We start from the raw sequence: 17,728 nt of genomic DNA, 5'->3' as shown, positions 1-17,728 counted from the left end.
TGGCAAATTTCCAAGACAACGAAGGAACGAAACTATCAGTATGGGATTGCATGTATACATGGACAACATGTTTCCTAGTGTGCGTGCTGATAAAGTAAGCGTTATATAGGAATTTAATTTAAATATTGAGGCTACCTACGGGGTCTTCTTGGTACAATTACAACAACGTTGTATAATTAATGTTTTCTCATCGCTATCTTACGAGGCTATATTTTATTGTTTTCTTGATCACGTTGAATTATATTGTATTTTACTGACAATCCTATTGCAATATCAATCCCTATCCCTAGCAATGTGGACATGACAGTCATACAACCTATGAATGTCATGTCCTACTTTGTTACAGTAAGTGCCAATGATCTTCCATGAAGGATGACTGGTAAAATCTTCGTTTGTATATATATATGATATACATGGGAATACAGAGGATAGTAATTTATAACAAATAACATCAATATGGATTATAGAAAATTTTATGGTCGGTACCCTGATCTCATTTGGAAATGATATTAAATTCCTTGTGCGATATAAAGTACAACGTGTTCAATGCCGTCGTCTGTAACCCAAGGTCCTGACTCTCGCGGACAGAGACCGTGGGACGACAGATACACTTTCAGTCGGTTCATGAAACAATATTTGCCCGGGAATGTTGACCAATCAGAAGACCGCTTTCTTGAGGGTTTCGGTTCGACTCAAAACAGTAAAGGTGGCCTCCGCGAAATAAGTTTGCATATTGAAAGATCTTTTTCAAATACATTATATTTAAAACTTTCAAAAACAGACACCGACACTACTATGAAAAAAATAAGATCTGCCCGTTCACAAAAGGTTCCGGAATTTAAGATGTATGGTGGTATTGGATTGGTTGCTATTTTAAGACCCGAAACGAGATTCTCTGTCCGTGAGCGTCAGGACTGACGATGGTTCAATGCTTGCTGATATGAATGGTGGTTTCGTGGATTCGATGACTGTGTTGGGCAACTGACTGAAAGCTGTCCTACTTTCCAGACAATATATTTACTATCATGCAACGATGGTGAAAGTTGATAAAAGGTTGGTTTAAAAGCGCGATTATATAATATTCAGAAACATGTTGCTCATATGATTAAACACTTTAAGATTCCGCTGAATACAAATTCAGGACATACATTTCTTTAACAGAAACTCGAAATTAACGCTGTAAGAAGTTTGATATTGAAACAATTTAATAAACTTTTAAATGAAATTTTACCTATCTCCTTAAAACTCAGTAAAAAGTTAGGCAGTAAAATTTCTGCATACAATATACACGGTTACCTCAAATACACGGAATAAATGGCCCACTGATTTCGAGATAAAGATATTCGACTGTATCCTCCTTATTTCTTTACATTTTACATAAGTGATATGCAATATTTCCGGTTGCAAAACTGAAGTGTACGCCAAGTGAAATGATATTTTATATGACATAAAGCCGAACAACTGGATGGGATACAAAGTAAAGACGTTGCGAAGAGATGCTGAATTGTTCTCAATATTTAAGAAATGTTTATGTATCCAAAGCGATTGTCATCGATTTCATGGGCTATATACCCTTTGCGATAACAGTTTTACAGCACTTGGCTGCCTGCCAGAAATAACCTGAAGGCTCATTCAGACATAATAGATACATCAGAAATTGATCGTTACATAATATATCGATTTCAGTATAACCATAGCCAGCCATGCTCTTGTTATGTTATACAGATATCAGATATAGAGATATATTTATCATTAGTTAACATTAGTAAGTCGTTTTGTATATCAGCCATACAAATTATTCATTAATTTAGTTTACTTAATATAGAACTTTTGATAATTAATAAATGCGTGTTTGTTCGTAGTTACCAAAAAACGCCACGTTTACACGTACAATTAATAATTTATATTCTTAATTGAATTAATTACCGACAGATTCAGGGATGACGGCACCAGAGTTTTTGAAATCGATACCAGAGCTCCTTCCGCCGGACAGATTTATCAAACATTTTGCTTGTGGACATGATATGTATGTGCCTTAAGAAAACAAGGACATAGACAACACCTTGTTAAATAAACTAAGGACGTGAGTCATATACGGTAATCAGTCCTGGCGGTACAACCACAACTTACCAACATGCATTGATTAATACATATTTGAATGACTACCTGCAGTCTATTTGCCATGCAGTATTCCCTAAATTATATATTCCTTAAATATTTCGTTCATCAAAAGTAAAAAAAAAAAAAAATAAACAACATTACAGGAATAAGTGTTAAAATGTTTACGCTATTCATGTCCGTAATGTCATTTCGAATGTTCAGTAATAAACGCATTGCTTGGCAGCTTCCAAACAACATCATCCTAATGCAATATTTTGATTTTTACGATAGGTGACGTTTTAATTAACGTATGTACCACTTTACGATAGGGGTCGTTTTATTTTAGATATATACAACTTTATAAAAAAATGGCTGCGATAAAAGACACACAAATGCGATGCACTTTTAACTGTTATTTAAATAATAGATGATGATTAATTGATTAAAACTGCACACAGCTGTTTCGTCCTTATTGAATAAAGGATTTCTATACATTAACTCCCAGGAAATAGAATAGACAATATAAATTTTATTTAAATTTCAGTATGATAGTTATCAGTATTCAAACCCTTGACTCTTCATCGTATTTCCTTTATGTTGACTAGTCAATATAAAAACGGCCTCGTCAGATCATAAATCAAATATAATGAGACATCTTACAAAATATCAAAGAAGTATACATGTGCATTTTGACCAAGCAAGCATTATGGATATAACGAGAGGAACTCGAATTTTTTTCCTTGTGCACATCAAAGATTGTAACGATAATGAAGGTCGAACATTATGTCTTCTGAACTCCGAATGACAACATTAGCGCTTCTATAGGACATTACAACCAGATTTGGAAAAAAAAATGAAAATAAATACGTTTTAGATTTCTAGTTCAATAACGAGTGGAGTGTATACAATGTACCACGGCCTTATACAGTGATATATCCTATATCACTGATCTATCACTGATGTTCTTTAAGCTTCTGTGCGTTAATCCAAGTCGACAAGTGTTGACATTACGTCATAAGTATAGTCGCTTTACGCATGCCAGGTAAACAACATATTAACGGACTGTCGCACTATATAGAATAGGTCGAAATACAAAGTCTATGTCCTTATTTCAGCATACAATGATTATAGATAGCTTCTAGAGACAAAGTTGCGGTACAATGAAATAAACGGCATCCCGAGAAAGAGTGATCTATTCCGGAAATGAAACAAATTATGCATTTTTTCCTATTATTGCTAATTGTCTGTCACTATTACATGGATCAAGAGAGCGTCAAAAAAGAAGGAAAGAAGAAAAAACACACACACACACATTCAAAGTTTATACTGTAGTATGTCCTGTTTCCAATAGTAGTTTGAAGACATGCCATTGTAATAATAACCAAAAACAAAACAAACAAACAAACAAAACAAAGCAGGCAAGAAGTAAGAATTATAAATTATAGCTATATACATTGTCTCACTTTGCAATATATAATTAGAGTTTATCAAGTAGTTCTATCTTTACTTTGTCGTATATACTAATATAATGCCCTTTTACATTCTGAACATGGATATAATGAATTATGACACTTGATCATAAGCAATATATATATAGACGTGTTGTGGCTCATTGAACATGGTTTTGCTCCTCACAACCTAACGTTTAAACGCCTTTGTATCTTTTTATTAGAAAGGATTATTTTCTTTATTCTACACTGATGACTTTTATTTTATTTATATACTTTAAGCTATATTTTCAAAGATGTAACGTCTGATATCATTCACAATGATAACGTCAATGACGTACCCTTGTGTCTACTTGTACTCGGTAAATGTCACTCAGATCAAATTGTGCTGTGTGTGCTTAGATCCAATTGAATCTGCAATATAAAATCACAAACTAAATATAGCTTGGTAAATCACATTAGGTTTATAATGGTCTGTTGTTATATATAGCAAATTAATTTATCTGTGAAGTAAGGAGATACAACATTTTATCTGGAATGGTGCGTTGTAATGCAGTATGTATGCTTCTGGTTGCCTAGAAATAAATCAAATACGAATTGATAAATTAAAAAATGCAGAGATCTTTGCATGCTACTTTGCCGATAGAAATTACACGAGTAACGAATAGCTATATAAATGACACTGTGTCGAGAGAAATTACTCGAGTAACGAATAGCTATATGAATGCCACTATGTCGAGAGAAATGACACGGGAAACGAATAGCGATATATTTACATTTACACTGCAGCCCCACTATATAACTTTACCAAGCTCTCTTGGAAGAAATTACTCGAGTAACGAATAGCGATATAAATGACACTATGTCGAGAGAAATGACACGAGAAACGAATAGCTATATGAATGCCACTATGTCGAGAGAAATTACACGAGTAACGAATAGCTATATAAATGATACTATGTCGAGAGAAATTACACGAGTGACGAATAGCGATATAAATGCCACTATGTCGAGAGAAATGACACGAGAAACGAATAGCGATATGAATGCCACTATGTCGAGAGAAATTACACGAGTAACGAATAGCTATATAAATGCCACTATGTCGAGAGAAATTACTCGAGTAACGAATAGCGATATGAATGCCACTATGTCGAGAGAAATTAAACGAGTAACGAATAACATGGCATATCGAAGTAAGTGACATTGTTGACGAATGGCCATAAAAATGGCACTGTACCGAGATAAATGAAAAAAAAAAATAACGAATGCGATTAAATCAACTTGTTTATCAAATTCATTATTCTTACAAATAGTTCAGAGGATATACAAATATTTCCTGTTTTGTTCAATGTAATCAATACTACACATTACGTCTGTTTTATCATTCAAAGAAGAGTGTAATTCCAGAAGGAAAGGAAGACACTTAAAATGTACAAACATACATGTTAATAAAATAGGGGAGATTTGCATTAAACCATACTTAAATCAAAGGTCACAATTTGTGAACCAAAAGGGGTCGTGTATCAAAAGGAGTCGTTTACCAAGCGGGATGGTGTACCAAAGGGGTTGTGAACCAAAGGGGTTGTGTACCAAAGGGGTTGTGTACCAAAGGGGTTGTGTACCAAAGGAGTCGTGTACCAAAAGGAGTCGTGTACCATAAGAGGTCGTCTACCAAAAAGGGTCGCCTGCCAAGAGAGGTCGTGTACGAAAAGGGGCGCGCGTCTACCAAAAGGGGTCGTGTACCAATATTTTTGTACAATTCCTCTTATTGTAAAGGAAACTTTCTCAGTTAAATACTAAAATGAGTAATAATAAACATACCCAACAAATCTTTAAAATCATGATAAAATTGACACTAAAACATTTATAATTTCCGAAATGTGAATCCCGCTATTGAAAGTTTTTACCAATATAGATGACAGTCGTGACAGAATTCTTTGTCATTCTATCTAAGTGTCACAGTTATTGCATTAATATTGAAAATAAACACAATGTGAAGAATGCTTACTGGTTAAGTCACATGTAACCCGACAACACGTCAGCTACATTGTATGTGATAAAACTAATGACTTGTGATTCATATTTTTCTGACAAATACTTTATCTTAAATCATACAGTTATACATAAGGGTGTAATTTATTCCATGTACACACGTTATAAATCCTCCCTGCAACATGACACAACACTCTGATTCGTAATCTAAACCATCTGCAAACATTTACAACTTCGTAAGCCTTCGTTTAACAAGCAGCCGTGCATACATAGTTTGTCCAGTAACTCGAAACGATGCCGGTGAAATTTCTACATTCCGCTTTCCATTATATAGATGTAAATAGAAAAGCTCTTATTTCAATTACGTAATATTAGTTTTGGAGGCGAGTTACGTGGATTTATTAGCTTTAAGTTTGTTATGATGCTATTTTACGAGTTCAATTGGTGTAAAAGTTCCCCCGTGTCTAAATGAATTTAATCCGTTGAGCGGAGCATATGGAATATCTTAGTGCCGGACGAGATAAACCTTTTTGACAGCTGTTACTTTTTATACGAAGCGTGTTTGCGTATGTACGCGTGTGATGCCGTGTTATAGGAATTTGACTTGGTACTACATGTTGTTGTGTCCTATCTAGTCTACACAAAATGAACAGTTGTTAAATGGTTTTAGGTTGTGCACTTACATTGCTTAATTCATATATGTTAAAAGTTACGTAGACGCTTTTGAAGTTTTGATGTTCCGTATAGTAATATAAAATAAGAGGATAAGAACTCGATTATAGTTAACGCCGTAAAATCAAATGTTTTGTACACATGCATAAAGCGTGCGAACAATATGAGTAAAATGTTTGGTGATTAACAATTACATAATGTATTTCTCTAGAAATTTTACTCATTGACAACAATTACAAAACAATTTATACCAACTTATATTAATACTCTTATTGGCCTTGGTGGAAAAGTGTGGGGGTCTTAGTTAGGTTGGAAACGGAGAACCCGGAGAAAATCGCGTAGATGGTCCCGATACCTTTCTCGTCCGAACGGGAAAATCGAATGCCGGCAGCTTAGGTAAAGGGCGAACAACTGCGCCTGACCGTGATATCACACTAACAGACCGGTATTTTCTACATTATATATTATATTAGATTATATTATATACATATTGCATCTTATAGTTATATACACATCATATTATATTTATATTTCCACTTAATTCAGTCTCAATGAACCTACCACAGTTAACTCCAGTCTTTTTCCAATGAACTATAGCAATTCCGGCGTAGGAAAACATTTGTCGAGCTTGGACTATATTTTTTAATTCCTTTTCAAAATTGATCATATTTGTATGAAATGAATTCCCATTAAAAATAATAGTTGTTTTAATTCGTTATTAAGTTTGTTCACGAAAGAAATCCTGAAAGTAATAACCATATTTCGGTAAGTTCCGTGGTAGACTTGCACAAGTCCCTATTTGTCAAGGACAAAATATTATACAAAAATATGAAAAAAAATAAATAAATAATGATTGAATAAAGTTACCTATTGAGGTTTATACCCCCATACACATCAACATAACTTTATTCAATCCTTAAATATACACATTATATGTTATAAACATATTTATTAAATACATATCTATTATATACATATTATATTATATACAAGTTATACTATATACATTTAATAATATATATACAGACAATAAAGACATCATATCATATACACATTGTATTTTATACATATACACATTATGTTAAATACATATTGTCTTATATATACATTATATCACATACACATTATATGTTATATACATATTGTCTTATATACACATTATATCACATACACATTATATGTTATATACATATTGTCTTATATACATATTATATCACATATACATTCTATTTTGTACATATTGTTTTATATAAAACATTATATGTTATATATATACATATTATATCACATATACATTCTATTTTGTACATATTGTTTTATATAAAACATTATATGTTATACATGTATACGTATTGTCTTATATACATATTATATCACATATACATTCTATTTTGTACATTTTGTACATATTGTTTTATATACACATTATATGTTATATACATATTGTCTTATATACACATTATATTATATTTATATTGCATTATATACACTTTAAATCATAATCACATAATACACACACACATATATATATTATATTATATACATTTTATATTGTTTACATATTGTGTTATAACGACCATACCGGATATACATTTCCGGAGTTTGTTTCACGTCAGTTGTCAGCGGCATCAGGTTTTTATATCCCTATCACGAGTAGCCTAATTCAAACACCTTTATAACATGAATTATATTTAATGTAACAACAACTATATAAATAATTGTGGTAGATCATTTATATGCAAGAGCAAAGTTCAACTCAAAAGGCGACATAAAAGACATGAGAAACCAGCTTCAAAGACTTCTTATAAAAGGGTTTAACTTACCGACTTGTGATCTTTAAATCGACTATAATTATGTATGTAATATTTAGTAAGTCTCTACTTACTCTTGTTTGATAATCAAATGCAATATGCCGAATATTTTTAGTTTTATCTTACATTCAAAACTGTCTCCTCATTTGGAGTTTTCGAATTAAATGCACCCAACAAAAATGTTAATTACACTCTATGCATTTTTAATTCGATATCGTTTTACCGTAATATACCTTTCAAGGGATGCATTTTTGTGAAATGTATGATGACAATTTGCTCATATTGCCTGAACATGGAAGTTAGAACAAATGCAACCTTTGCGTTACAAATCCAAAATGTATACAGTGTAGTTATTCCCGATCGCTTGAATTTACCGTCATTATTTGTCTTTTATGGAATAAAAATATAAAACATGTCTATGAATGCACAGGTTCGTCTAAGTACAAACTACCACTTGTTGTACAGTAACAGGTTTAAGTATTTCTTTCGTTGACACAAATTCAACTATAAGTATGGACATCGTTGTGATATGGTTAGTCTGACAAACTAAGTCATTGCAAATACAATAAACTGATTTATGCAAACTCAAATTTCAGCACAAATTAAAATTTAAACAGATACGTGAAATGATGAAGTGCATCCTAAATGCTTGACATGGAAAACAATATAAAGAATGTGTAACTGGCGACGTTAGAAATCATCGGAACACTTTGGGCGCGAAAAGTGCTTAATTAAGTTCTTCTTCCTTCTATGATTAGCGATTCTAGAGACCTCATACAGTTGTTTCGTCCCTCTATGACTCGTTAGCGATTCTAGAGACCTCATACAGTTGTTTCGTCCCTCTATGACTCGTTAGCGATTCTAGAGACCTCATACAGTTGTTTCGTCCCTCTATAACTCATTAGCGATTCTAGAGACCTCATACAGTTGTTTCGTCCCTCTATGACTCGTTAGCGACTCTAGAGACCTCATACAGTTGTTTCGTCCCTCTATGACTCGTTAGCGATTCTAGAGACCTCATACAGTTGTTTCGTCCCTCTATGACTCGTTACCGATTCTAGAGACCTCATACAGTTGTTTCGTCCCTCTATGACTCGTTAGCTATTCTAGATACATCATACAGTTGTTTCGTCCCTCTATGACTCGTTAGCGATTCTAGATACCTCATACAGTTGTTTCGTCCCTCTATGACTCGTTAGCGATTCTAGAGACCTAATTCAGTTGTTTCGTCCCTCTATGACTCATTAGCGATTCCAGAGACATCATACAGTTGTTTCTTCATTCAAGGTATCGGAAGTGATTGTTTGGTCATCATACAGATGTTTCGTCATTCTATGACTCGTTAGTAATCCTAGAGATATCATAAAACTATTTCGTCTTTCTACAACTCGTCAGAGTTTGCTAGGAACCAAAACTTTAAAAATCCAGAAGGAAAATCGAGAAATTAAAAATAAGCCTAAACACTCCTTAACATATAGAAAGATAGACGCGTTTAACCCATTATTTAATCTGTAATCTGCTTGCTATCAAAACAAGACATTCAGCATTATTGTGTTAAAAGAAACATCAAAAATATTAATTACCGGTATATAACCAACAAGTCGCAATGAGGAATTCGGGAGAGTTATAAAATGTTTATTTGTGTAAGTATATCAAGTGGTTTAGTTACTTTTTGTGTTTTACTGCATACCTTACGAATTGGAAATGACTTTTATTGTTAGCCGTAAAATATACAGCCTTTTTGCACAGTTTTAATTCTTAAATGTCTTCTCTTTTCAGATATGAATTCTAATAAAACAGCAATATAGTCTATATTCTCTGGACGGACTCAGCGTCTCCAAAGCCACACGTGACACTTATTATGACAGTTCATATAAATTCGACGAGGAAGTCATTAACAAACCACATACGAAATGGAAAATCTGCTTAGATTTGCGTAATTCATTGAGAAAGTTTGGAAACATTTTGAATTTGTTTTAAAATTATTTTTCGTTACACTCGAGACGTGGAATGGATATTGTTAACTAATTTTTATATCATGAATTTGAAATAATGGAAATGTGCATTTCGCTTGTTTGCTACACTACCCAGACAAAAATAAATATTATATAATTGTAATTGTTTTTGCCGGCTTAATATTTAAGTGAATGACATAGTTATTTTAGATATATTTTATTGTTCCTTCTCCTTTTTTCTAAATTTCAAATTAAGAAACCAGATATTTTTCAATAGAAGGTGGTATTTTTCGATGATGGATCATATGAGCATTTTTGATGTTTGAAATAACTCCTAATATGCCATATTTGTATATCATTCATAACCGCCATTTTCATTTCAAGGTCAAAATAAAAATAGTGTTTATACATATTATAAATACAAATCTGGTAAAACCAATGCTCCTATTTTGTGTTTTAGACGATATGGGTGTTTTGTGCAATATATGCGATGCAAATGAGCTAATTATGTCCCCCTGAAACATGCATTTATCGCATGTTTTGTTGAAATTTACAAACAGCTTATTAAATTACTTGTCAACAGCAAGTCCCACGGTTTGTAATGATACATACTGAAATTTCATCGAGTTACTTCTGTTAAGTTGCACGATAGTAGGACTTTATTGGCTTTTAAAATATTTTTGACTGGATTTGCTATTTAAGATGTGATCTTAAGATGTTTATTTCTTAAGTATAATTACAAGTAATTTGATGGCAATACTCTTACAGTACAGAACGGTTTAACAATAGAAATAGTCAACACCCTAGCTCTAATGTCTGTTTTCTGAATAGACAAGTCAATAGCTGACAACATGCAAATACGATTGTCATCTTCTGACTTGTCTGATTTCTTTCCTTTGTAGATACATTTCTCCAACTTGAACATATAAAGGAAATTTATAAATAAAAAAGTGGATTTCATTTTCGATGACATTATAAAATGTACAGACTCTAAATGCAATATAGGCTGGTATTTTATCGACCACGGGCTAGTACTCATGTCAACATAGTCTAAACTTAGTATACGAGTATAGTCATGTTAGATTGGCGTCCTAAATGCTATCTGAATATGGTTCCAGTTGGTATAAACTTTATTTCGTTCCATGCAGACAAGACAAAATACAACACATATCGCTTCAGGACTAAACAGAATTCGGAACCAAGCTGTAAAGCTTATGTTAAACCACTTTCCCTCGGTTGAAATTTACAATTATGAGATGAACAAGATCAACAATAAACAAAATTTGAAAGAATTTTTGATTCAAATAAAAAATCCTCAAGTTTGATCCTTCTGCTATTCATACATATATAGTAGAGGGAGAGTTTGCCGGGAAGAGGCAACAAGTGAGCATACTTGGTTACAGATGCCTCCATTTGAAATACATTTGTATTATATACAGGTATTTAAAGTTTTTTATGAAAAGTAAATAACATTTATCTTAGAATCAGCTGTCCAAACTGTTATTATGACAGAACATCAGGTCCAGCGAGTCAGAAATTCTTTCTGTGTGAGACTATGCATGTATTGCCGAGGAAAGCAGGTAATCTATCATCGGACGATAAAATCTCGCTTTTTACTCTTTTATCGTATAAGCTCATTGTTCAAGATTTAATATTTCTATCTACTTGGCGTCAAACCCATTTGCATTTTTTTTCGAATAATTGTTTCAATTCCTCATGTTCCAGTATGGATTTACTAATAGCATGTCGTCATTGTGTACTACTGTGCTGATCTTAAAATTCCTGTCTGAGGTATTTTTTACCTGCATTTCCGGAAACAAAAAATGTATGTCTGAATGAATACAAATATGTTTCCTTTGTAATGCTATATACTGTGTCATATATACGGAAGTTTGATATCCCTGAAGAACAACGTATTCATCTTAAAATAAAAATCATATTTGATAATAATCTTTCTGAAATACCTATATGATGATCCATCATTAACGTGTTTTACTCTTCATGTAGAGCATGAAATTTATATTTTAATTTTGTGAAGTGTCTGTTTTTCTTCTACTTTATTTCAAAGGAATCTATTGAATGTTACTGAGAGAAAATACAGGAAGATGAAAAATCGAAATATTCAAAACTGGACATAAATAGACAACCGAAACTACTGAAAATGAAAATATATAACCTCACTAAAACCGAAAATGAATGTAGGTTTTCAAAATACATGTTAATTACTTTTTGTGTGCAAACTCACAACAAAGCAGGAATCTATTTGTATCAGTTTTATTTTGAAATTCACAATATAATCTTTAATGGTTCTAGAATTGTACCAGAGAGAAGAACACCTTTATTTAATAAAAGAATCACACGGTGACAATTTAAAAAAAAAATAAACATTTCTTTCCTTTGAGTTAGTATTTTACATAACATAAATTCAATGAGTCCATATGACATACATTAAAGAAAGTCAATGATATATGTACATGTTAAGAGAAAAGGAATTAGATATTATATTGTGTCAATAGAGCAGGTAAAAATAGATAATGAATACCACTGTTGTCAAATTCAATTATTTTCTAATGCCTAAATACCAATCGTGGTGAACGTATAACACATTACGAATTTATTGGTTGCGCGAATAAAGAGTGTAAATATCTTTGTTTAAAATACCGATCATGTACTAGTATATAAATCAAATGAGTAGGACGAGGTTTCTTCCTCTTCGACTCCATATGAACTTAAATTATATGTACAAAGTACCATGTTTGCTGTTGGAACCGCAAAGACGTTCCTTGTTATGCGCTGATTGGTGAAGGACATGACTGATGTAAAGGAAAGTAAGACAACACATTGGTGGACATTATATGTTTTTTGTAAGACATTATACCTCGTTTTATTGAAAGTTTTATATGATATATGTACAAGTGCATGCAATAAACAACTATGTTTGCACACTTTATACAATCACATAAAAAACTGTTTTGATAGGTAGCAGCAGCTATAAACTTCCGATAGGAAAAGCCAAAAATAACAATACGTCGAATAGTTTAGGGTCCAAATAATACTTTAAGCATACGTATATTGTATATCATTCATCCTATTTAAAGAGATATGAAAATCAACCAATCACTTAAACACATTTAATATGATTTTTATAAGGATATGTGGAGGTCATAATAAACATAAATACATGTATCATATTACACCAATTCAATGGCATGTTAGTCAAACAACTACGGAATTGTTTTAATTAATTAATCAATTATGCTTATATAAGATATAGTGTATATTTGAATTATAGCAGTAGGTGAATTACATATAAGCTATTGCCCACACACGAGGCAATACGTACCACATCACGGTCGATAGGTTCGCCATTATCGCTATCGATACGATAGACATTTAATTTATTTTATTATTGAGTTGACGTATAGTATTTCGCTGTTTACGAGCGTCTTACACACATGCTGAATGGAGTGTTGTATACGGCTCATGGGACCATAAACTAGGGCTACTATATGTACAAATCAATAGGAATGTGGTCTTTGTTGCGATGGTTTAAATGTCTGTGCTTGACGATATTGATATTAGCAGATACTTTAAATTGTACACGAGTACTATGCAAACATGCATGCATATAAGGTGAAGAGTGAACATGTTTTAACAAGACGTACAAGTATTTCATACCTGGATTTAAGCATTGGAGTCTGGGTCACAATTGTTGATAAAACTACTAATATTTTGCAAAGTAAAAGAACCTAGTGCTGAATTGCTTATTTACACTATTAACATTTTTTTAACATACCAATTTCGACTTAAAATTATCCTGACTCATTATATCTGGCTTTATTCTTTAATATATAATAAATAATAAATAAGATTCCATAGGTTTTTGTTTACATTTAAACGGAATAGTTAAGGTATACAATACAATAGCAGAAACACAATCTGACTTTACTGTCTTTACATTGTCTACATTTTTGAGTCTCATTGTATTTGATAAAGAAAGGAAATACCTCTCTATGTGCGCTGACTGTTACATTCCTCCAAAAATCAACCTGTGACCAAGTGGTTACACCTGTGAAAGGATGGTAAAAGGAACATGGGTTAATAAAACCTTGAAATATTAATTTGATAATACATACGTTATATGGCGAAAAGATGGATATAAAACTGCTTCATACAGCTGTTCCCTCCTTCGAAGCCACATCAGTAATGGCATGGTGTGTGAAAATCTAGATATGGTTGTGAAGTCATTGAAATCATAATGGGCCTTAATATATACAAATACTGAGTTGTATTTCTTAAATTAAACTCATTTCCCGTTAATTGAATGATTGCAGTTGTACTGGAATTGGTTAGATGATGAAAATCCCATTTCAAGTATAATTATTTAGAAATTACCCGATATATAATGGAAAGAGCATTCAAAACCTGGATTAAATTACTTATATACGGTAAACAATGCTTATTTGTATTTCAGATCATGACTAAGGAAACTTCTAACATATAAATCATAAGCTTTATTTGATATCAAGCATGATTCATCTCAGATATTGATTTTTGTCATTTCTTCTGCTGTGGATCTTTGACATTAGATTTTCCTTAGTACGTATCACAATATCCAATTCGTTTAACCCATTCAACTATTCAAATAGAAAGATATTCATCGCGTAGGCAGGAAGTGCATGCAATTAATGCAATGCTGATATGACATTATTGTGAAGACAAACTATCTTAACCATATTTTTCTGTACATTGTATGTATTTATATCATCAAAAACCCTTATCATCAGGGTCATAATTATGCATTTCCACTACTTTCAATTTAGTCGATAAATCAGGTAGACGTTTAATTTCATAAAGGACAATTAATATGCTGCTCTTACAAAAAAAAAAAATACAAAAAAAACATAGCTGTATTAAGTTGATTTTATATGAGAGCAAATTATGTGTATCATTGTGTGCATTGAATAAAATCAATAATACATTTTCACGCATATGATATTATCTTCTTCATTTAACCATAGTTAGTTTTCGTCACTGGTTTATGACGTCACAATAGTGCAATTATACTAATAATACATTATATGGACGATATAGTATAAGCCATATGATAAAATGAGAATAACTGAACATTCGCTGCCCTATATTGAAAGTAAGTAATATGTTCAAAAAGAAAAGAGATGATAAATAGAAAAACATGTATCTGCGGAAAGGCAGTTAATTATACAATATGTTATTTTCAAAAAAATCTATTATTTTGATTCGGTTCAAATTTTCTGACTTATCAAATACAATTTTATGTAAATAAACGACACAAATGTCTACCTTCATTTAACTAATCAAAACCACCGACATCTGTTGTTGTTGGCTTAAGGCAATTTCCCCGCTGTGCTGAATTCGTTATCGGTCACCGTTTTTTTCTAGCTCCCATTGACTACAATAGCTCATTATTGTTGTATGCCAATTATTGAGGGGAATGCATGCCATACATTATGTATACCGTACAAAGTAGATATATGTGTCTCGGAGTAAAAGGATAACTGCCTTTGTCAAACACACAACAGCTCAGGTTTATCTTGTACCAGGCAGTCATGTAGACAAAGGCAGGGTAAAATAAGGAGGATCAAAAAGAGTAACCACTATCTTAAAATGTTATTGTTAACAGTAAACAATGTGTTTTTGTTCTGTATAAGTCTGTATTCAATTTACCGGTATGATAATTCATACCCCTTACATATTCTGTAATCAGTTGATCAAGTAGAGGCCTTTAACAAGAACGAAGAGTGGTTAAGTAATGAAAAGAAAACGTCTTCATTGAGGTACTGAATAGAAAATACGATTACTAACTAAAATAATGTTATATCACGTGATAAGGGTAAATAGAAAAGAAAAAATCAAATTAATCAAATACGAAATTGAACCAAAAACATTTGTAAAGTTAGATTTATAATCTAAACTTTCGTTTTAAACAGTATTCTCAAGTAAATAATAATTTATCAAATATATATTTTTAATATTGTCATTTTTTATAGTGGACATAACCCTTTTATGTTATTCAAATGAGAAAAAAAAAAGTTATGTTAGTATGACGTCAACAAACAATGGGAACCTAATTAATGTCTAACGCAAATATATTACATTCGAAATCTGATCCAAATGTGCTGTTGATGAAATCAAAGCAAAGCGGATCGTTATATACTGAGTTGTCACATTGCAACATTCGATCGCTATCCTATTCGGCGAGCAACGTTTACACCATGTGACGCTGGAAATCTCAAGTAAATAGACGAGAACACTACATACACGAATACACGTGCGCACGAGACACTATATCAATTAGACCATTGCTCCATATTGAACGCTGTTGATCAAATTTTTTACACAATAATTAAATCTTACTTGTAAAAAGCACCTTCATTGGCTAAACAAATGGGGTTATCAGTCGATAACGTCATAAATGACGTCGCCATTTTTAGCGTCGCTTTTAAGTGGCTGATACAGCGGTGTAAATTATTTCTAAGAGAATGTAGCCCATCAATTAAATTAGATTTTCACGGGGTTTGTGTTCAGTATATTAAATCATAAGGTTTAACCTGAATATATATTTTTTGGGCCAAAACACAGACAAACGAGTCAGAAATCGCCTCCCAGTTTATCTAGAGTACATTTCCTTTTTATCATGGCTCCATAACATAAAAAATACATCCAATTTAATCCTTAATGTGAATCAGGCGTCTTCAATGCTATTGAAATCCGTGTAAATTTGGCTAAAAGGAAATACCGTTAATACATGCTACCCGTTCATATTGTTGTTTATTGGTAGCTTCAATTACCTACTGTTGTTCTTCTTAAAATTGTAAAGATAGATATTTTGATGAACAAAAAAAAAACTAACAGAATTCATTAAGCAGTGAACAAACGCCGATTTCAGTATAGTTGTGAGCGAGGAATTCGTCATTTATTGATATTCAATTGATAAAATGATAAAATACAGGATACATGGTGATGGTAGCCGCATGTGGTGCCGGGTTACATTTCAAGGGTGCCGCATGTGGTGTCGGGTTACATTTCAAGGGTGACACCTCTGATACAAAGTACTCTTGTCAGTCCAGGGTCTTTGCTTTTTTGTAGTATGGATTCTTCACAAATATTTCTTCACATATATTTCTTTTGGTATTCACATTCTAGCCGTAATCTTATTTTAGCGGTTACAATATTTTTGCGGTAATCTTATTTAAGCTGTAATCATATGTAAGCCGTAATCTTAATTTAGCGATAATCTTACCTTAGTTCTTTCCGTCCTCGAATCATTGCGTTTCATAAAGAGTAAAACGTATCTATTTTCACCTTGGTAAAGAAATACAACAATATATATGTATTCCAATATACTTGCTGCTTCTTGCAAAATAAAAGTATGATAACACAGATTAAAAAAAAAAAAAAAAAAATATTTGAAGGTCTGTTCAATAATCATTTAGTCTTTTTGACATTTTACAGATGCTTCGCTACTACGTAGCCTACCCTAAGTAGTGGGATATTGTTATATCCTAACCTATTAGCTATTAGCAAGGATTCACTCTCCACGACATTGTAATCATCGTTGAAGAACTTTTATGATTCCTGCTGTAACCTAATTTTCAGTTATAAGGTTACAGTAATGTCGGCCATAATTAAAAGACTTGTCCGCGATGTTTAGGTCATTTTCAGATGAGGTCAATCGAAGACACTTACTAAAGTTCAACAGGTGCAT

General features: G+C 32.3%; 1 protein-coding gene across 1 annotated transcript in view; it reads right to left on the bottom strand.

The window, feature by feature from the left end:
* LOC117343375 (probable serine/threonine-protein kinase clkA) overlaps nucleotides 1-17,289 on the bottom strand; it is a 49,425-nt gene extending 32,136 nt beyond the window's left edge. Inside the window, exon 1 of the mRNA XM_033905717.1 lies at nucleotides 17,264-17,289. Within this exon, the coding sequence (XP_033761608.1) occupies nucleotides 17,264-17,289 (26 nt within the window). The remainder of the gene's footprint in view (nucleotides 1-17,263) is intronic.
* Between the last annotated feature and the right edge of the window lie 439 nt (nucleotides 17,290-17,728).

The sequence above is a fragment of the Pecten maximus genome, chromosome 15 (genome assembly GCF_902652985.1).
Source record: "Pecten maximus chromosome 15, xPecMax1.1, whole genome shotgun sequence".
NCBI classification, from domain to species: domain Eukaryota; kingdom Metazoa; phylum Mollusca; class Bivalvia; order Pectinida; family Pectinidae; genus Pecten; species Pecten maximus.
The sequence above is the reverse complement of the archived record's forward strand: the minus strand, read 5'-3'. Positions and strand labels throughout refer to the sequence as shown.